The sequence below is a fragment of the Thamnophis sirtalis genome, unplaced genomic scaffold, assembly GCF_051295495.1.
Source record: "Thamnophis sirtalis isolate CommonGarterSnake01/CBP01778 unplaced genomic scaffold, rThaSir2_p1.2 scaffold_86, whole genome shotgun sequence".
Taxonomy (NCBI): domain Eukaryota; kingdom Metazoa; phylum Chordata; class Lepidosauria; order Squamata; family Natricidae; genus Thamnophis; species Thamnophis sirtalis.
The window spans coordinates 19,759-35,861 of record NW_028261466.1 but is presented as its reverse complement, the minus strand read 5'-3'; the positions used below and the strand labels follow the sequence as shown (position 1 = coordinate 35,861).

Sequence of the window (16,103 nt, the reverse complement as noted above, 5' to 3'; positions counted from 1 at the left end):
ATAGATGTAGAGTCCAAAAACAAACCACTTACCTTCTTTATGTCTTCATAGAAGACATATAGAATTGGGTGACGATTTTTAGCTTTCCACCAACCTTGAACATGGTCAAACCAGGAGCCCCAAGCAACTGCAAAAATAAAATAAAAAGAAATTAGAGGAATTAAATTCAGCATACATTTCCTTCCATCTCTTAGTAGAGGTTGATAAATCGTGAGCCTGCTGTGATCCAGCCACTGAACCAATATCCACTTTCCCTCCCCCCCTTTTTCTTTGTGCCAATTTACTGTTCCTTTCCTTCTGTTGCTTGTCTCCTATCTCCTTATCTAGCAGTGACATTAGTTGTTTCTCTTTAACTTTTAAAAGAATTGGACATGTGGCCAAGCCCAGTGAAGCTGTTGTCATTTTTGAACTTCTTCTTTTCTCTAGGATCTCTAGGAGAGAGAGGAAAATGTAGAAGGAAAAAGGACAGGACCCTTGATTATTTTGTAACATACACACACATGCATGTGCAAATATATGCATTCTGAACTGGAGATCCTCCAAACTGGAGGACTCAAAAACATTTGGGGGCCACCTGCCTGGGGAAGCTGATGATTGGTAGACAGAAAGTCAGTCAGTCAGTCAGACAGCTGCTTATTACTGAAGGAAACACTGAAGGATTTGCAAGCTCATACAGAGCACAATTAATTGTATCTCACTGGCATTCTAGTACCTCTAATATCTACTCACCCTTTCCAGCAACAAATTTCTCCAGAAACTCATCCCAATTTCCAGACTTTGGCATCAATTTGCTAATCCGATGGAAGTGGAAATAGGAAACTGCATTGTCCTTGATGTTTCTGGCCACATAAATAATCTGGGAAAATTGAATTGAATTGAATTTATTGAATTTCTATGCCGCCCTTTTCCCCAAGGGGACTCAGGGCGGCTCACAATCCAAGTCAAGGGGAGGGTACAAATAAGGAATAAAAAAAGACAAACAGAACAATACACAATTTAAAAGCACACAACAGCCATACCATTCGAGAGGGGACAAAAGCTCATTAGCCCCAGGCCTGTCGGAACATATGCTTACAAACTGCTTAGAGAGTGCTGTAAAAGCATTATGAAGCCGTATATGTCTAGGTACTATTGCTACTACAATCTTGTTTCTTATGTCTCTCTTCTGTCATAAGCAATAATAAGTTGATTTCCAGTGGAAGAGTCACTCACACCAATGTTGCCATTTTTGTGGTCGTTCAAACAATGTTTTCATAGAGCCTATTCTATGTTTACATCTGCTAGAAAAGATGCCAGACAGGTTCTCAGGCGAGCATATATTAAATGAAAAGTATCTGCTATATTATCTTCTCAGCCCCCAAATATGGAAAATCCACTATCAGTCATTAGTCTATTCAACCTTCTGGTTCACCTTGTTTTTCAGCAACTCTGCACTCTTAATTGCAGATTCTAGAATTGCTAATTCTCAGCTGAACTCATTTACAGTGGGTGTATTCAACCACAAATGGGTCGCCCATGGCACAATTAGATATCAGTTTGAGGAGACAGAGCCAACATTAAATATGTGGAGGGGATGGCATTCATTACAAGTTCAGATGTAAGCTATTATTCACTGCTTAGGTTTGTTTGTGTGGTAAAGGCAATCCAACATTTCTCTTAGAGTCAACCAGTGTCTTTCCATTAATCAGATTCAGTAAGCACATAACTCAAAACACAGCTATGAAATCTTATGTTTTGTAATGAGCATTTTTCATATAAACAGTAAATGAGAACCTGGAGATACAAGTCCACTTCACTAAAATGAAGTATGTAATCACATGGATTTATTTTACTTAACTCAGTGTTTCGGAAGCACATTTAGGCAGCTGTTGAGCTGGAAGGCTACATAACTTACCGGTAGGACAGGAATAGAGAATCCAGCAAAAGCAAAGAGAGAGGTTCAAACCTTTATGTGAACAAAAGCTGGAGTATCAATATAAAGACTGTAGACAGCCACTGCTCTGGATCTGGAGTATATGACTCTTAAATGTAGACCCATATATCTTCCACGGGAGTTCAGCGTGGTTTTGATTACTGCAGTCTGATGCCAATATTACCATAGCTTTGGGATTCTTGTACAACACTGTTAGTAATCAACAGAATAAGGATCCTAATGCTGTCCATATTATAGTGGGGGACTTTAATCAGGCTGATTTACAAGCAGTGCTCCCCAAATTCTACCAGCATGTTAAGTATAGAGGACCAAATATATTGGACAAAGTATATACCAAATTAAACATGGCTATACGGTTATACAATTACCACATTTGGGGCAATCAGATCATATGTTTTAGCACCAGCATGCATCCCTCTTAAGAGATGGGCTCTGCCTATAATAAAGACAGAGAAATCTTGGCAAGAAGATACTTCCCAACAACTTCAGGATTGTTTTGAGAATACAAATTGGAACCTCCTTTACCACCCAGACCTAGAGGAGCACACTGCAACTGTTCTGTGCGATATCAAATATTGCACAGATACTATCACAGTGGAGAAATGTATTAGGTTCTATCCCAATCAGAAGCCCTGGATGACCAAGGAAGTTCAGTGCTTCTTGTGTGACAGAACCAAGGCCTTTAGGTCTGGTGCTGGGGCAAGAGACAGTGTTGTCACAGCCAGTCTGAAGAAAGGTATTTGGAAGGCCAAGACTGAATATTAGAGAAGATTGAGGATAATTTGTATAGTAATTACATGAGGCAGGTGGGGCAAGGGATTCAAAAAATTACCAACCATCAACCAACCAATGTCATCCCTGTTGAGGGTGATGCTTCATTGGCAGAAGAGCTGAATCATTTCTTTGCTTGCTTTGAAGTGGAGACATCAGAGACAGCTTAAATACAGCCACCAGTCCATTGTAGCCCCCAACCCACTGTGGAGGAAGAGGAGGTGAGGAGCATTCTGAGGGCTGTGCACCCTAGAAAGGCTATCGGTCCTGATGGTATCTCTGGCCGAGTGCTTAAAGACTGTGCTGATCAGTTGGCTGGAGTCTTTACCAGAATCTTCAATCGGTTTTTATTCCAGTCCACTATTCCCTCTTGCTTGAAGGCTTCCACCACTGTTCCACTGCCAAAGAAGTTCCTTATCAATAACCTCAACAATTGCAGACCAGTATCACTCTCTCCTATCATGAAATGCTTTGAGAAATTGGTCTGCTGGAATGCCATTTCTGGTCTTCCGCATACATTTGATAAACACCAGTTTGCATACAGAAAAAAATAGATTTATAAAGGATGCTATAGCCATCACTCTTCACACTACTCTGACTCATTTGAAACAGCAGGGGGAGGGGCTATGTGAGGATGCTTTTTGTAAATATTAGTTCTGCATTTAACACAATCATTCCACATGGACAAGTGTCTAAACTTATGAATCTTAGGCTTTCTTATTCAATCTGTCCTTGGATTGTGGATTTCCTGTCCGGTTGCTCTCAGAGGGTCAGATTAGGTAATCATATCTCTTCAGCCCTTATTCTTAATACTGGTACATCACAGGGTTGCGTGTTGAGTCCCTTACTCTATAGTCTTTATGTGCATGACTGCAATTCCACTCACGCTAGTAATACTATGGCTAAATTTCCAGATGATACAACCTTGGTGGGACTAATTTCCAGGGGGAATGAGTCTGCCTATCGAGATGAGGTGGACCAGTTGCTTTCATGGTGTGGAGACAATAACTTGGTCCTTAACACCAATAAGACCAAGGATCTTATAGTGGACTATAGAAAGAATAGATCAGACATCCAGCCCTTGCTTATCAATGGAGACCGAGTGGAGCAAGTGGTCAGTTTTAAGTTTGGGGAGTTGATAGGGAAGCTGTAAGATTTATTTTAGAAAAATTAAATACGTTTTTCAGATGCAAATAATCTGTGTATGGACAAGTCCGGTGATTCTCAAACCTCTGCTGGAGGATTATCATGTATCTTCTGCAGGCCAGAGCCTGGGGCCTGCTTCACCCTTTTCCCTGCCATGCTGACAATCAGATGATAAGACTGGTGTTTTTGCCTCAGCTTCAGGCCCTGTGCACACCCATGGTCAGCTGGCATCAGCCTGATCCTTTCCCTCAGCCCCACCGCGGAACCGCCCTGCTGATCAATAAAGCATTGAGGATGAAAACCAAGGAATTCTAGCTCCTAAGCTTTTCTATATATATAACACACACAAATATATATGTGGAGGTTCAGTGGCTAAAATGCTGAGCTTGACAATCAGAAAGGTCAGCAGTTTGGTGGTTCGAATCCTAGTGCTAGTGTAACAGAGACAGCTCCCATTACTTGTCCCAGATTCTGCCAAACCTAGCAATTCAAAAGCATGTAAAAATGCAAGTAGAAAAATAGGAACCACCTTTGGTGGGAAGGTAATAGTGTTCCGTGTGCCTTCGGCATTTAGTTATGCTAGCCACATGACCACTGTTATGTCTGAGGCTGGGCAAATGTGAAGTGTCAGTCATTTCCACCCAATGACAGGATTGGTCGGTCAATGTAGGCAGTGCCTAAGGAAGCTAATGTTCTGATTGGTTGCTAGTTTGACAGCTCCGATATAAAAGAGCTGTCAAACCGGAGTTCCTCTATTCTGTCATGATTTGTGCTTAGTTGATGTTGAATAAACCTTTACTGTTGAATGGATCGCCTCTGTCAAGTAATTAATATTAGTACATAATAACCACGGAGATGTCTTTTGACAGCACTGGCTCTTCGGCATTGAAATGGAGATGAGCACTGTCCCCTAGAGTTGGGAACGACTAGTACATATGTGCTAGGAGTACATTCATACATACATACATACATACATACATACATACATACATACATACATACATGATATACATCAATATAAATATTTTCACTTTCTATTGAAGAGGCACAATTTTCTATTCAACTGCAAATCTATCAGATGGTACAAACTTCTGGTTTGCATTTCATAACTTTGGTGATCCAAATACCATGAGGGGTTTTGTCTAATACTTTGCTGAAAAACTACGATCATTCCTGCCTTGTGCTTCAGGGAAAGAATTGGGCCAAACAAGCTTCCTTCCCCCACTCCATCTGCATGGACCAAATTATCTTGACAAAACTTTTACATCACATCATCCAGTTTCAGAAAGGAAGCAACAACTACGAAGTATCTCTTCCCAAGGAAGACTGCATTAGCAAGCACTCCAGCTGGCCATATTAGAAGTGCTTTGTTTGATTTTGATTGCCTTGTGTCAACAACGTCCCCCTTTTCGGGAAATGTAGGTATTGTCATAGTTGGGAGGAAGAGGTAAAGCAAGCAGCTTTACTTGAGGTATTGCAGGAAGAAGGAAAGAGCAGATTCTTGGTCAGCCCGATTCAACCTCTGAGCTAAAGATTATCATCCATGATCTCCTTAGCTAATAATTAAAGACATAAAATGGCAACTTATTCATGGCAGATCTACACCGATATTTATTGATTGCGGCAAACTTACAAGCTGGGTCATGGGCAAACTTTCTCCTTAATTGCATCCATTCTGTGTTTTACAAACTTAGCTTGCAGGACTGAGCTTCAAACAAAGTTATATGCACAATTAGCTATGACAGGGATTTTTTTTCAACCAGAGTAGAAAACCATGTGCCTCTGATGCAGCGCACACTATCGGCATTCCTAGATAGCAACTCTGATGGTGAAAGAAAATGCCCCAAATTCTAACTGCTCTAGAACTTCCACAAATGAGAATTTTACTTTTCCTTATGCCAGAGGTGGGGAACCAAGGCCTTCAACTTGTGGACTTCAACTCCCAGAATTCTTGAGCTAGCAAGGCTGGCTCAGGAATTGTGGGAGCTGAAGTCCACAAGTCATAAAAGGGCCACCTCTGCCTTATGCCATCTCTGTTTCCCAAGCAAAGGGTATTCATGTGCATAGCTTCACTTGAAAAGTTGACCCTTAACCCTAGGCTCAAGAATCCCCACTCTCCCAGCTTATAGTTCATAAACAATATGAGGATCAAGTAAACCAAAGCAAACCAGGTTTATTCTCTGTTGGGGTGGCTTGCAATCCCAGAGGTTTAGAATGTGGTAAAGCCCAATGTATCTTCCAAGACTTATCCAAGTCCCTTCGTCCCCTCAGGTCTCAATACATCAGTCAGGAGTCCTTACCTTGCAATTCTGCTCCCAGAAGGAAGAGGGTAGGAGATGAATTGGCAGGTGAGTTTTGAGTGTGCGTGGAGAGGGCATGGCCTCTGCTTCTTCAAAACCTGAAAAGTTAGAATGGTATCTTCAGATCTGCACTTCCCATTTGCTCACAAACTCTCCGGAGCCAATTATTTTTCCTTACCTGTACGGATGGGTTTGGGGGGGCACATCTCTATGAATGGCATCCGTTCATAGATGGGAGCCCGAGCACATTTCTGAGGATCTCCTTCCTGGTGGATCATGTCTACTATTTCTTGCATCCATGTTGTCCCTGGGAAGGAAAGGGGCAAGGGATGGAATGGAGTGGAGTAGAATAGAATAGAATAGAATTCTTTATTGGCCAAGAATGATTGGATACACAAGGAATTTGTCTTTGGGGCCTATGCTCTCAGTGTACATAAAAAGACAAGATACATTTTTCAAAAATCATAAGGTACAATACAATGATAGTCATAGGATGCAGATAAGCTGTCAGGAAACAATCAATATCAATATAAATCGTTAGGATGCAAGTTACAGTACTGCAGTCATAAATGGGAGGAGATGGGTGATAGGAACTATGAGAAGAATAATAGTAATTGTAATGCAGCCTTAGTGAATAGTTTGACTGTGGTGAGGGAATTACTTGTTTAGCAGAGTGATGGTGTTCGGGGAAAAACTGCTCTTGTGCCTAGTTGTCTCAGTGGGCAACAAGTTACGGAGGAAATCCAGTGGTTCTCATTCTCCCTCCATTTCTATACCCCTCTGTACCTATATCCCGTGTCTCCTTTAATCATACTTACCTGCTTTGGGATACGTGCAAATGAGAAGGTCATCGGGTCGAGCCTTAAAACCCCTTATAACATCCCATTGCTCCACTGTGGTCTCAGGTAGAGGAACTCCTTCAAGCTCCACCAACTGTAAGCGTTTGATGGATGCAGGATCCATAGCTTCTATTCCCATCTGAACGTCCATCTTCTGATGGGAAAAAGGGAAAATATTAATTTTAGCCCCACCACCAGCCTCAGACACCAGTCCCCTTGGTCTGTTCTCGTGGGTACCATCAGTTGGCGGTAGAGTCATAGCACCTACCAACTCTCCACTTAATCTCTCAGGCCGTCTGATGTCCTCCTTTGACTTGAGCGTTCTGCCTCTTGTCCTGAAGTGATCTTTGGGTGTGCCAGCAGGAATGCAGGGCGTGTGTTTCTTCTCACACAGTGTTTAAGCCAGGGTTTTTGAATGAAGTCTCTGACTCTGAAAGAGTTAAACTGCCATGGGTGTGAGTAAGCCTCTTCTGGGCTTCTTCTGTGTTGCAATTTGAAATATATATCCTAAATATCCTTGTTTTTCCCTTTGGAAGACATGCCTATCTTGGATTAGGAACACAGTCCTAAGCATTTTATTCTGAAATATATGACATGGTTTCCAGAACTGCGGCTGAAGTCCAGAGTTCTGCTTGCCTCTCCCTCCTCTGCCCCAAATGCCATACAGCCACAATCTAAGAGTTGTCAAATGAGCTGCACAGTTTCAGATGAACACCAGATGGCAGGAAAGCAATGTGGAAAATTTCCTGCCATAAAGCGCATATCCAGATTTTTGCAGGGCAGATCTGGTAGCCTATGCCATTTTGCCCCTTTCCTGTCATATCCCTTTTAGGTTTATAAAACAAGGGAAGGGGGAAGGAGAAAAGAAAGGAAAGGAAATCCCTGTCAGTTCTTACCTCAAATACCTATGATTCCCCCGCCCTTCCTAGTGTTTCTCCTGCAAGTGCAGGGTTCACTTTTTCCCAATCAAGCGAACGTCAATCTATTGCAACAGGATTTGACCGAGTGGTTTGTCACCCAAGCCTGACATTGTGCACTGAGAGACGACTGATTGGCCCAAAATCACCCAATCCCTTTTCATGCCTAAGGTGGGACTAGAACATAGATTCTTCCAATTTCTAACCTGGTGCTGTGACCCTTAATCATGTAATTTATAGCTGTCTGTCATAAAGTTTTAAATCCTATGATGATTTAATTTCTGTTAATTTGAACCAGAATACAAGTTTGCTCCAAATATTTAACAGACTATTAAAAACAAATCCAAGAGTGGGACTTTATTATAAATGAAAAAGCAAAACATTCCTCACTCTGTCAGGACAAGCTGCTGGTATTTAAAAGTAAGAGCAAACCCCACTCCCTCCTAACACTGATAATGTTACCTAATTTGGTAATGAAATGTCTGCAAGAAAACCACCAAGCTCAAGAAAGCACCAAAGACCCCATAGTTCAACCCTGAGCTACAGATATTCTCTTCGATAGTAATTCACAGACAGCTTACCAGCAGGCTAGTGGACAGGTTAAGGTTTGACCATGGTGGAGCCCAGAGTGACTTCTATCAAGCGGGAGGTGGTGCAACTTACCAAGACAACCTGTGACTTAACAAGCAAGCCTTCCCTGAAGGCTTCCTCATTGACCTTGCTTGTGGAAAGCCAGCAGAGTGTCAAATGGCATTCGGGTGACCGTGGGACTCTGCAACCACCATTAGTGTAAATGTCAGTTGCCAAATGCTCAGATTGTGATTATGAGACCAAGTGGGTGCTTGGACAACCGAGGAAGGTCAGAAGTACCGCATTTTCAGCAGCTGTTGTAACTTCAAAAGGCTGAAAAAATGTTGTTAAATGAGTGTTTGTTTAGTTAGCAGGGCCAAGAGAGTAACAGTTGGAGATTAATTTAGTAAGATTTGTAGATAATGGCCATTTGCCGCATGTTTTTCTCCCAACAGAAATCTGATCAGGACATGGAGAGAATGAGATGCTACGTTTGGTTATAATTTAGATCTTTATTTTCTTACGCTTTTTTTTTTCTTGCATAATGCACAAGCTGAATTTATGTAAGAGTAAAGTGCAAATTGTGTGTGCCTCTCTGACATCTTTGGGGAAAGGACAAGGTTATTCAAATAAAATGTCCTCATTCTTTATCTCATCATCAGAGCGAGTGATTATGAGGTTAACTCTTTCCATTCATCTCAGGGCAATTCCTTTCCAAGAGAAAGGCTTATAAAATGGCAAGCCCACCCATCACAAAAGGACCTTCCACCATTGCTTGCAAATTCATAGTTCTTTATTTAATTCAAGTAGAAATTAGTTGATGAAGAAGTCTTTGTTTGAAGGCACTCTGAAGGTCTGTTTACAGCTCTGTGCGGAACTTCAGGTCAGTGTTGCCTAGTTGTTGAGTGCAGATTTCATCAAGCCGTTCACTTTGAGCCACTGTGAAATGGTCCTTCCAATCCCCTACGGTGCCTAGTGATGAGTAAAACAATTTAGAGAAAGAAGGGAAAAACCTCAACAATCTGAATTTCCAGCATTTTTTCTTTAAACCCAGTGCTTCTCACTCTTGGCCATGTTAAAATGTGTAGACCTCAGGGAGTTGAACTCTACATAACCTAGCCTGGTCAAGGCCGAGAAACACTCTTCTGACACAACAAATTTCTGCACTCTTTCTCAACCAATTTGACTGCTAAGAAGTCCTTCTAATTTTAGCAATAGCAATAGCAGTTAGACTTATATACCACTCCACAGTGCTTTACAGCCCTCTCTAAGCAGTTTACAGAATCAGCCTATTGCCCCCAACAATCTGGGTCCTCATTTTACCCGCCTTGGAAGGATGGAAGGCTGAGTTAACCTTGAGCCTGGTGAAATTTGAACTGCCAAATTGCAGGCAGGCAGCAGAAGTAGCCTGCAATACTGCACTCTAACCACTGCACCACCGAGGCTCTTTTGTCACCTCTTTCTAGTTATTTGGGGAACTATTCTGGTCCACAATATACTACTTCCCTTTTACTCTTCCAACTGCTCAACACAACACAACACATTCCCCTTCCCATCAGATGCAGCTAGAAATTAGTTACTCTCCCACCTTTTCTCATAAAGGGTGACACATTTTGGTCCATGATAACTGAAGGTACGTTGGTGTAATTAGTCATTGGGTTGCCTTTCATGCTCTCAAACGTGGTGTGCTGCACAATCTGATCCAAGACTGATTCTGAAAGCTCTATATTTAGGAACTGAGCTACTTTCTGGATTTCCCGAGCTGGATTCTGGGAAGGAAAAGAAAGATTAGAACGAGACATGACATGAATTAGATTGTGAGAATCTAGTCCCATCTTATAGAAAGTCTTGTTGAGGAGAACATGTTTCTCTGTGTTCTTCACATCTTGTGTTTTGTTGGCATCATTAGGAACTTTTCATTCCACTCATTCAGCTTTTCCCAAAATAATGTTCTCATTGTCCAAATCACATTCATGTTTACATTGTCCAATTAATAAGGCATTCAGATTTTCTTTGACTTGTGATAGACCAAATGCTCAGAATGCCCAACCCCCAGTCCATGAACCAACATCAGTCAGTAGCCTGACAGGAAACAAGCAAAGCCCCATCTGTGCACATGCGTAACCACAAAATCACACTCCCAGCTGGTCCACAGAAAAATGCTCTCCATAGAATCAGTTCAGGGCACCCAAAAGTTTGGGGACTGCTGTGATGGACTAAAATAGACCAGTGGAAAGAATGAGGAAAAACAATTAACAAAAAACAATTAACCTTTTCCCTTTGAAATCCAAATCTGTTATAGCAATCTATAGCCATCTTTTCAAATATGATTGCGTGGAATCCCAGGGTTCTGCAAGTGATTGCAATTGGGGAAAAAAAACACTTTTTTTATACAGTGCTACTCAGATGCCAATCTTCTGCTTTATGGATGGTATGTATGTGTATTTTGTGATTAACAGGCCTGTATTTAAACCTGATCATAATGTATAGGATTTGATTTTCCAAATGTATAAAATTGAGTTATATTTTCCCCTTAAAAATGATCATTAATAGTTAGAAGCCCTAAGGTTCTCTTTAGTGGAAAATACCACCTGAGTATGTCTGTACATAGAAATGTCTGAGAGATGCTTACCTCTTTTATGTCTTCATAAAAGAGGTACAAAATTGAATGAAGGTCTTTAGCCTCCCACCAACCACGAACATGGTCAACCCATGGGCCATAAGGAACTTTAGAAAAAAGAAGGAAAAAATCAGATTAGAAATTAGAAAATAATATATAGTATCCAAATCTGCTTCAGCCATTTTCCCAAACTGTAAATCTAGAAAATAATTAACATGGGCTTTTCTTGTAGTTTTATCTTTTTTTTTTTACAAGAAGTTGTTCACTCCTCACAATGTGTGTTGTTAACCAGAAAATTCCACTTGTCTCTGTGTTATAAAATTCAATGAAAGGGTTATCAAGATCACCTACTCCCCTAAAACATGCAGGTAAGAAGCTTTGTTCTTTACATAAATAGCTTCTACTTACCTTTCCCAGCAATGAAATTCTGCAGAAAATCTTCCCACTTTCCTGGATCGTCAAATGTTTTAAGCATGCGTTGGAAATGGAAATAGGAGACAGCACAGTCCTTGGGATTTCTGGCTACATAAATGATCTGTGAAAATAAAACTTATGAAGAATATAAGTTGATGGAAACTCAATTTACAGAGACTATTTGATGGGTCAGGGCTTTGGTTGAACACCAGTGGTGGGTTCTGGCAGCCTCTACTGCCAGTTCACTCAGGGATGTGCCGCGCACGTGCTTGATGCGTGCTGCACACATGCACAATGCAATGGAAATTGCTCTGCGCATGCGCAGAAGCCAAAAACAAAATGGCAGTGCCTACGGCACCACTGGCAGAACCAGTTCAGGGACATGACAGGCCTGGGTTGCTGCCAGTTCCAGCAATCCAGGCCGCCAAGCTACTACCAGTTCGGCCAAACAGGGCCAAACTGGGTGGAACCCACCACTGGTGAACTTCCTTCCAGATAGTAAGCAAGTCCAATGTTACTTAGAAGTTAGAGAGCTTTAATTTAATAATTCATTTGTTCCCAGGCAAATGATTTCAGATTAGAGCAACCTTGGTGAGGGCAGAATGAGTTCCCAGATTTATGTACCTTGTTATGGACAAAGTATTATAACAATGAGGGATCCTTTGTGCTCTCTGTTTTCTTGCAAATGTTTCATTACCCGAACTAGGCAACAACATTAAGAAGTTTTGTAACAATCAAGGGAAAAAGGGAAAATGCCCTCATTCATATCAAATATATGTCAGCTGCAGGGGTGGGTTTCTGCCAGTGTGGTACATGCGTACTCATTCATCTAATTTGGCATGCCTTTCAGTACCCGTTCATCCGGTGGCACCGTACCAGAACAGTCCCTCCCCTAGCTCTGCCACTCGCTCCCCTGCCCCAATCGCCACTTGATCTCTCTCTCTCCCCACCTCACCATGCTTGCAAAGCATGGCACGGGGGACAGAAGCCCCCAAACCCAGTGGGGAGCCTAAGCAAAGGAAGAGGCAGAGAGCTGGGCAATGGAAGGGGGGAACTCTAGCAAGGGCTGCCTGCCACCAACTTGACTCCATGCAGAGCGGACTGCAGAGGATGCCATAAGGTAAGTTGATCAGGACAGCGTTCTGCTGCAACAAGCCGCGCCGCTTACCGCTGGAGATGCATTGCCCCACTGGGTTCGGGGACTTCTGCCTCTCATGCTGCGGCTTTGCAGCTGCTGGATTCCTGCACGGACCTCTTTGGAGTGCTGGGCAACCTGGTTCTGGGGATTCCCCCCCCCCAAAAAAAATCTACCGCCTGTTTCTCCAGATCTTGTGGCTTTTTCAGGATTTTCTTTTTAAAAAACGCCTCTCCAGAGGATCTTGAAAACTTGCGAGGTTGCTTTGGGAGGGGCAGCAGATGGGCAGCATTCCCCTTCTTCTGCCCAGCTCTCCACCTCCTCCTTTGCTTAGGCTACCTGCTGGATTTGGGGGCTTCTGCCCCTCGTGCCATACTTTGCAGCCACTGGAGCCCAGTGTGGACCTCTTCAGGGCCCTGGACAATCTGGTTCTGGGGATTTCCTGCTGAAAAAAGACCGCCCATCTCTCCAGTTTGTGGCTTTTTCGGGGATTTCTTTTAAAAAAATGCCTCTCCAGATTATCTTGAATGATGCTGCCTGTCTGTCCCCCTCACAAAGCAACTTCTCAGGTTTTCAAGATCATCTGGAGAGGTGTTTTTTAAAAGAACCCCCCCCAAAAGCCGTAAGAACCGGAGCAACAGGTGGTCAGTCTTTTTTGGGGGGAATTCCCAGGACCAGATTGCCCAACACCCCATAAGTTTCCTTTTTTTCTTTTTCTTCTCCCTTCCCCTCCTTGCTCCCTCTCTCCCTCCCCCCCTCAAACACACACCCACACCCACACAGAGACACAGAAGTTGGATTGGACTATCTCTCCTACCCCATTCCCTCTCTCACTCAAACAAACTCTCTCTCAAACAAGCACACATACACACACAAAAAGTTGGATTGGAGGGAGTCAGGGAGACCACAGGAGGAGGCAGGAAGCCAGCCAAAGAGTCATACTGGAGCACACACACTTTTCCCCAGCCCCAGAAGGATCCAGCTCAGCTTCACTGATTACAGTGAAAAGACAACGTGGCTCTGCCTGCAATCGAACTACACTTGGGGAGGGAGAGCAGTTCCCTCCAGCCTTTGCCCAAAGCCCGCACCAGGAGGATGAAGTTTGAATTCCTTCCCTTCCCTCTGACCCACACATACCTTTTCCAGCTGTTTCAGAGAGGATTTCAACTCTGCTCTTGCCTCGGGTCCTCTGAGGAAGCCCCGCCCAAATGAGCACACTCTACTATGAGGCAGGAGAACTGCATGCCTCAACTATGTCAGGAATTTTTAGGCTTTTAACCCTTGCTTAACTCTGCTCGAGTGATCATAAAACGCCTAAAGTCAGACTAGATGAGGCATGCAGTTCTCCTGCCTCATAGAAGAGGGCGCTTTTTTAGAGGCTTTTTTAAACAGTTAAGCAGAGTCATCCATGGTGAGGCAGTAACTAGCGCAGCCTGACCTCAGCTCTTGCCTTTTCCTTTTACATTTTTTTTCTTTTCATGGTGACAGTGGTGAGGCTGTTCTCCCCTGCCTCGCCAGACTGCACGTCACTGGTTATGATGTAAAAGTAGAACTTACGGATTTTGGCACACGATTCTCAGTTCAGGCTTTGCAGTAACACTTGATCTCCAATAAACTATATCTTTTTCAACAAATGGAGCCAAGGATCGTTTCTATTTAGAGGTTTAAATTGTGGCAGGTCCAACAATGTTGTAGAACCCTGGCAATGGAAATTGATTCCAAGATCAAATGTGCATCAGATTAAATTCTGAGTCCGCTTAGGTTCAGTGATATCATCTTCTCCAAATGAAATGTTTATGAGAGAAGCAAAACATTTAGAAACTTTGGGCTGTTCAAACATAGTTAATTCCTGTTTCTCTGAGCTATTCTTCAAATGCAAATGCCATCTATTACCACGTTGTGCTGAATGGGGGTAGTGAGCAATGTAGTCCAACAAGTACCAGATTGGAAAACAGATCTTGTTCACCTCAGAACAAATGTTAGATTGAGGAGATTCTGAAAAAGTGCCTGTGCTGTGCTGTAAGGTAGGAAAGCATTACACAATGAAACCCTACACCTGAGTAAAGAGTTCCAAATCTTTCAATATCACCTCCGATAATTCTAATAAATTTCAGATCTTTGAATAACACCCTCTCCCCCCAGTTCTAACCTTGCACTTTTGTTCCCAGAAGGAAGTTGGCAGGAGTTGAACTGGAAAATGAGACTTGAGGGTTCGCGGGGATGGCATTGCCATTGCCAATTCAAAGCCTGCAAAGTCAGAGGAGACATCCACACGTTGCAGAGTACAGTGTTTCATTCTACTTTTTCCCCTCTGTGCCTGAGAGACTCACCTGAAGGCATGGGCTTTGGAGGGAAAAGTTCTATGTAGGGGCTCCGCTCAGTAATGGGTGCCCGGGCACATTTTTGTGCATCTCCTCTATGCTGGACCATGTCCACAATTTCCTGTATCCATGTGGTCCCTAGCAGGAAGGAAGGAGAAAAGCTATAGGAAACAGAGAATTCATCCAGCTGCCATGGCTATCCACATTTCCTGGTTCTCCTTCTCCCACAGCTCTGCCAATAATTCACATGAACTCCTCTTTACCTGCTTTGGGATAAGTGCAGAGAAGAAGGTCATCAGGCCGAGCTTGAAAGCCACTTATTATATTCCAATTTTCTAACGTTTCTCTGGGCATTAGGATTCCTTCAATTTCCACCAAGCTAGAGGGCTTCATAGATTTGGTTTCCCAGCTTTCCATCTCTGATTTGAGGTTCACCTACAACACAGCAAAAGAGATATTATTGTATAGTACTTCTTAGTCACTTCTGTTTCCTTTAGCAAAGTTATCAGAATATACAATCTCCGATCCACTTGCTTTTTCACTTCTGTTGTGGACTTTCAGCTTTCTGTCTACTCCTCCCTCTTACCAAACTTTCGGGGTGGGGCATATCTATTGATGCAGATTTGGAAATACTAAGTTTCAGGTTAATATTTCTCATATATGAAAACTGAGTAACCAGCTTCTGTCTCCTTTTCAACTGGATGAGTGAATTGTACACATACAATAATTTTGTGCTGACCAAGACTTTTGATTTCCACACCACATTTCTTCATTATGCAAAACACGGAGACATGAGCTCTATTTAATCTAAACATAAGCAGTGCTCTGCTGGATCAAACCCCTGGCCTATCTCACCCAGCAGTCCATTCTCACTGGTCTCCCAGCAAATAGTCTTCAGACAAGACTAATATCTATTGATCTCCCATTTGAATGTCAGTTCTCATGTCGTAAATGTTTGGTGTTATGAGCACTAGCATGACTTTTTGTGGTCTAGAAACAACCTAACACCAACATTTATCTATTGCATATTTACCCTGGCTTATGTCTTTGAAGTTCTCCTTTTGGTTTATTCCTAAAATGGCAACAATCCTCTGGATGTGGATGGGCTAACAGAGTATCCAATGTGGTAAATGGCTG

The 16,103-nt window shown here is 42.6% G+C and overlaps 2 protein-coding genes across 2 annotated transcripts; both read right to left on the bottom strand.

Annotated features, from left to right (window-relative positions):
* Nucleotides 1-8: 8 nt before the first annotated feature.
* Nucleotides 9-8,539, bottom strand: LOC148042194 (sulfotransferase 1C2-like; the record flags this gene model as incomplete). The annotated part of the gene is made up of 7 exons (XM_087703212.1): nt 8,488-8,539; nt 7,258-7,419; nt 6,969-7,143; nt 6,329-6,457; nt 6,151-6,248; nt 730-856; nt 9-127 (listed from the first exon to the last, which is right to left on the bottom strand). Coding segments are annotated over exons 3-7 (645 nt in total), but the record flags the coding sequence as incomplete, so codon positions are not given.
* Nucleotides 8,540-9,251: 712 nt separating this feature from the next.
* Nucleotides 9,252-15,501, bottom strand: LOC148042193 (sulfotransferase 1C2-like). The gene is made up of 7 exons (XM_087703209.1): nt 15,230-15,501; nt 14,976-15,104; nt 14,795-14,892; nt 11,505-11,631; nt 11,109-11,203; nt 10,065-10,245; nt 9,252-9,448 (listed from the first exon to the last, which is right to left on the bottom strand). Exons 1-7 carry the CDS (start codon nt 15,381-15,383, stop codon nt 9,336-9,338), a joined length of 897 nt encoding a protein of 298 aa, XP_087559335.1. The 5' UTR covers nt 15,384-15,501; the 3' UTR covers nt 9,252-9,335.
* Between the last annotated feature and the right edge of the window lie 602 nt (nt 15,502-16,103).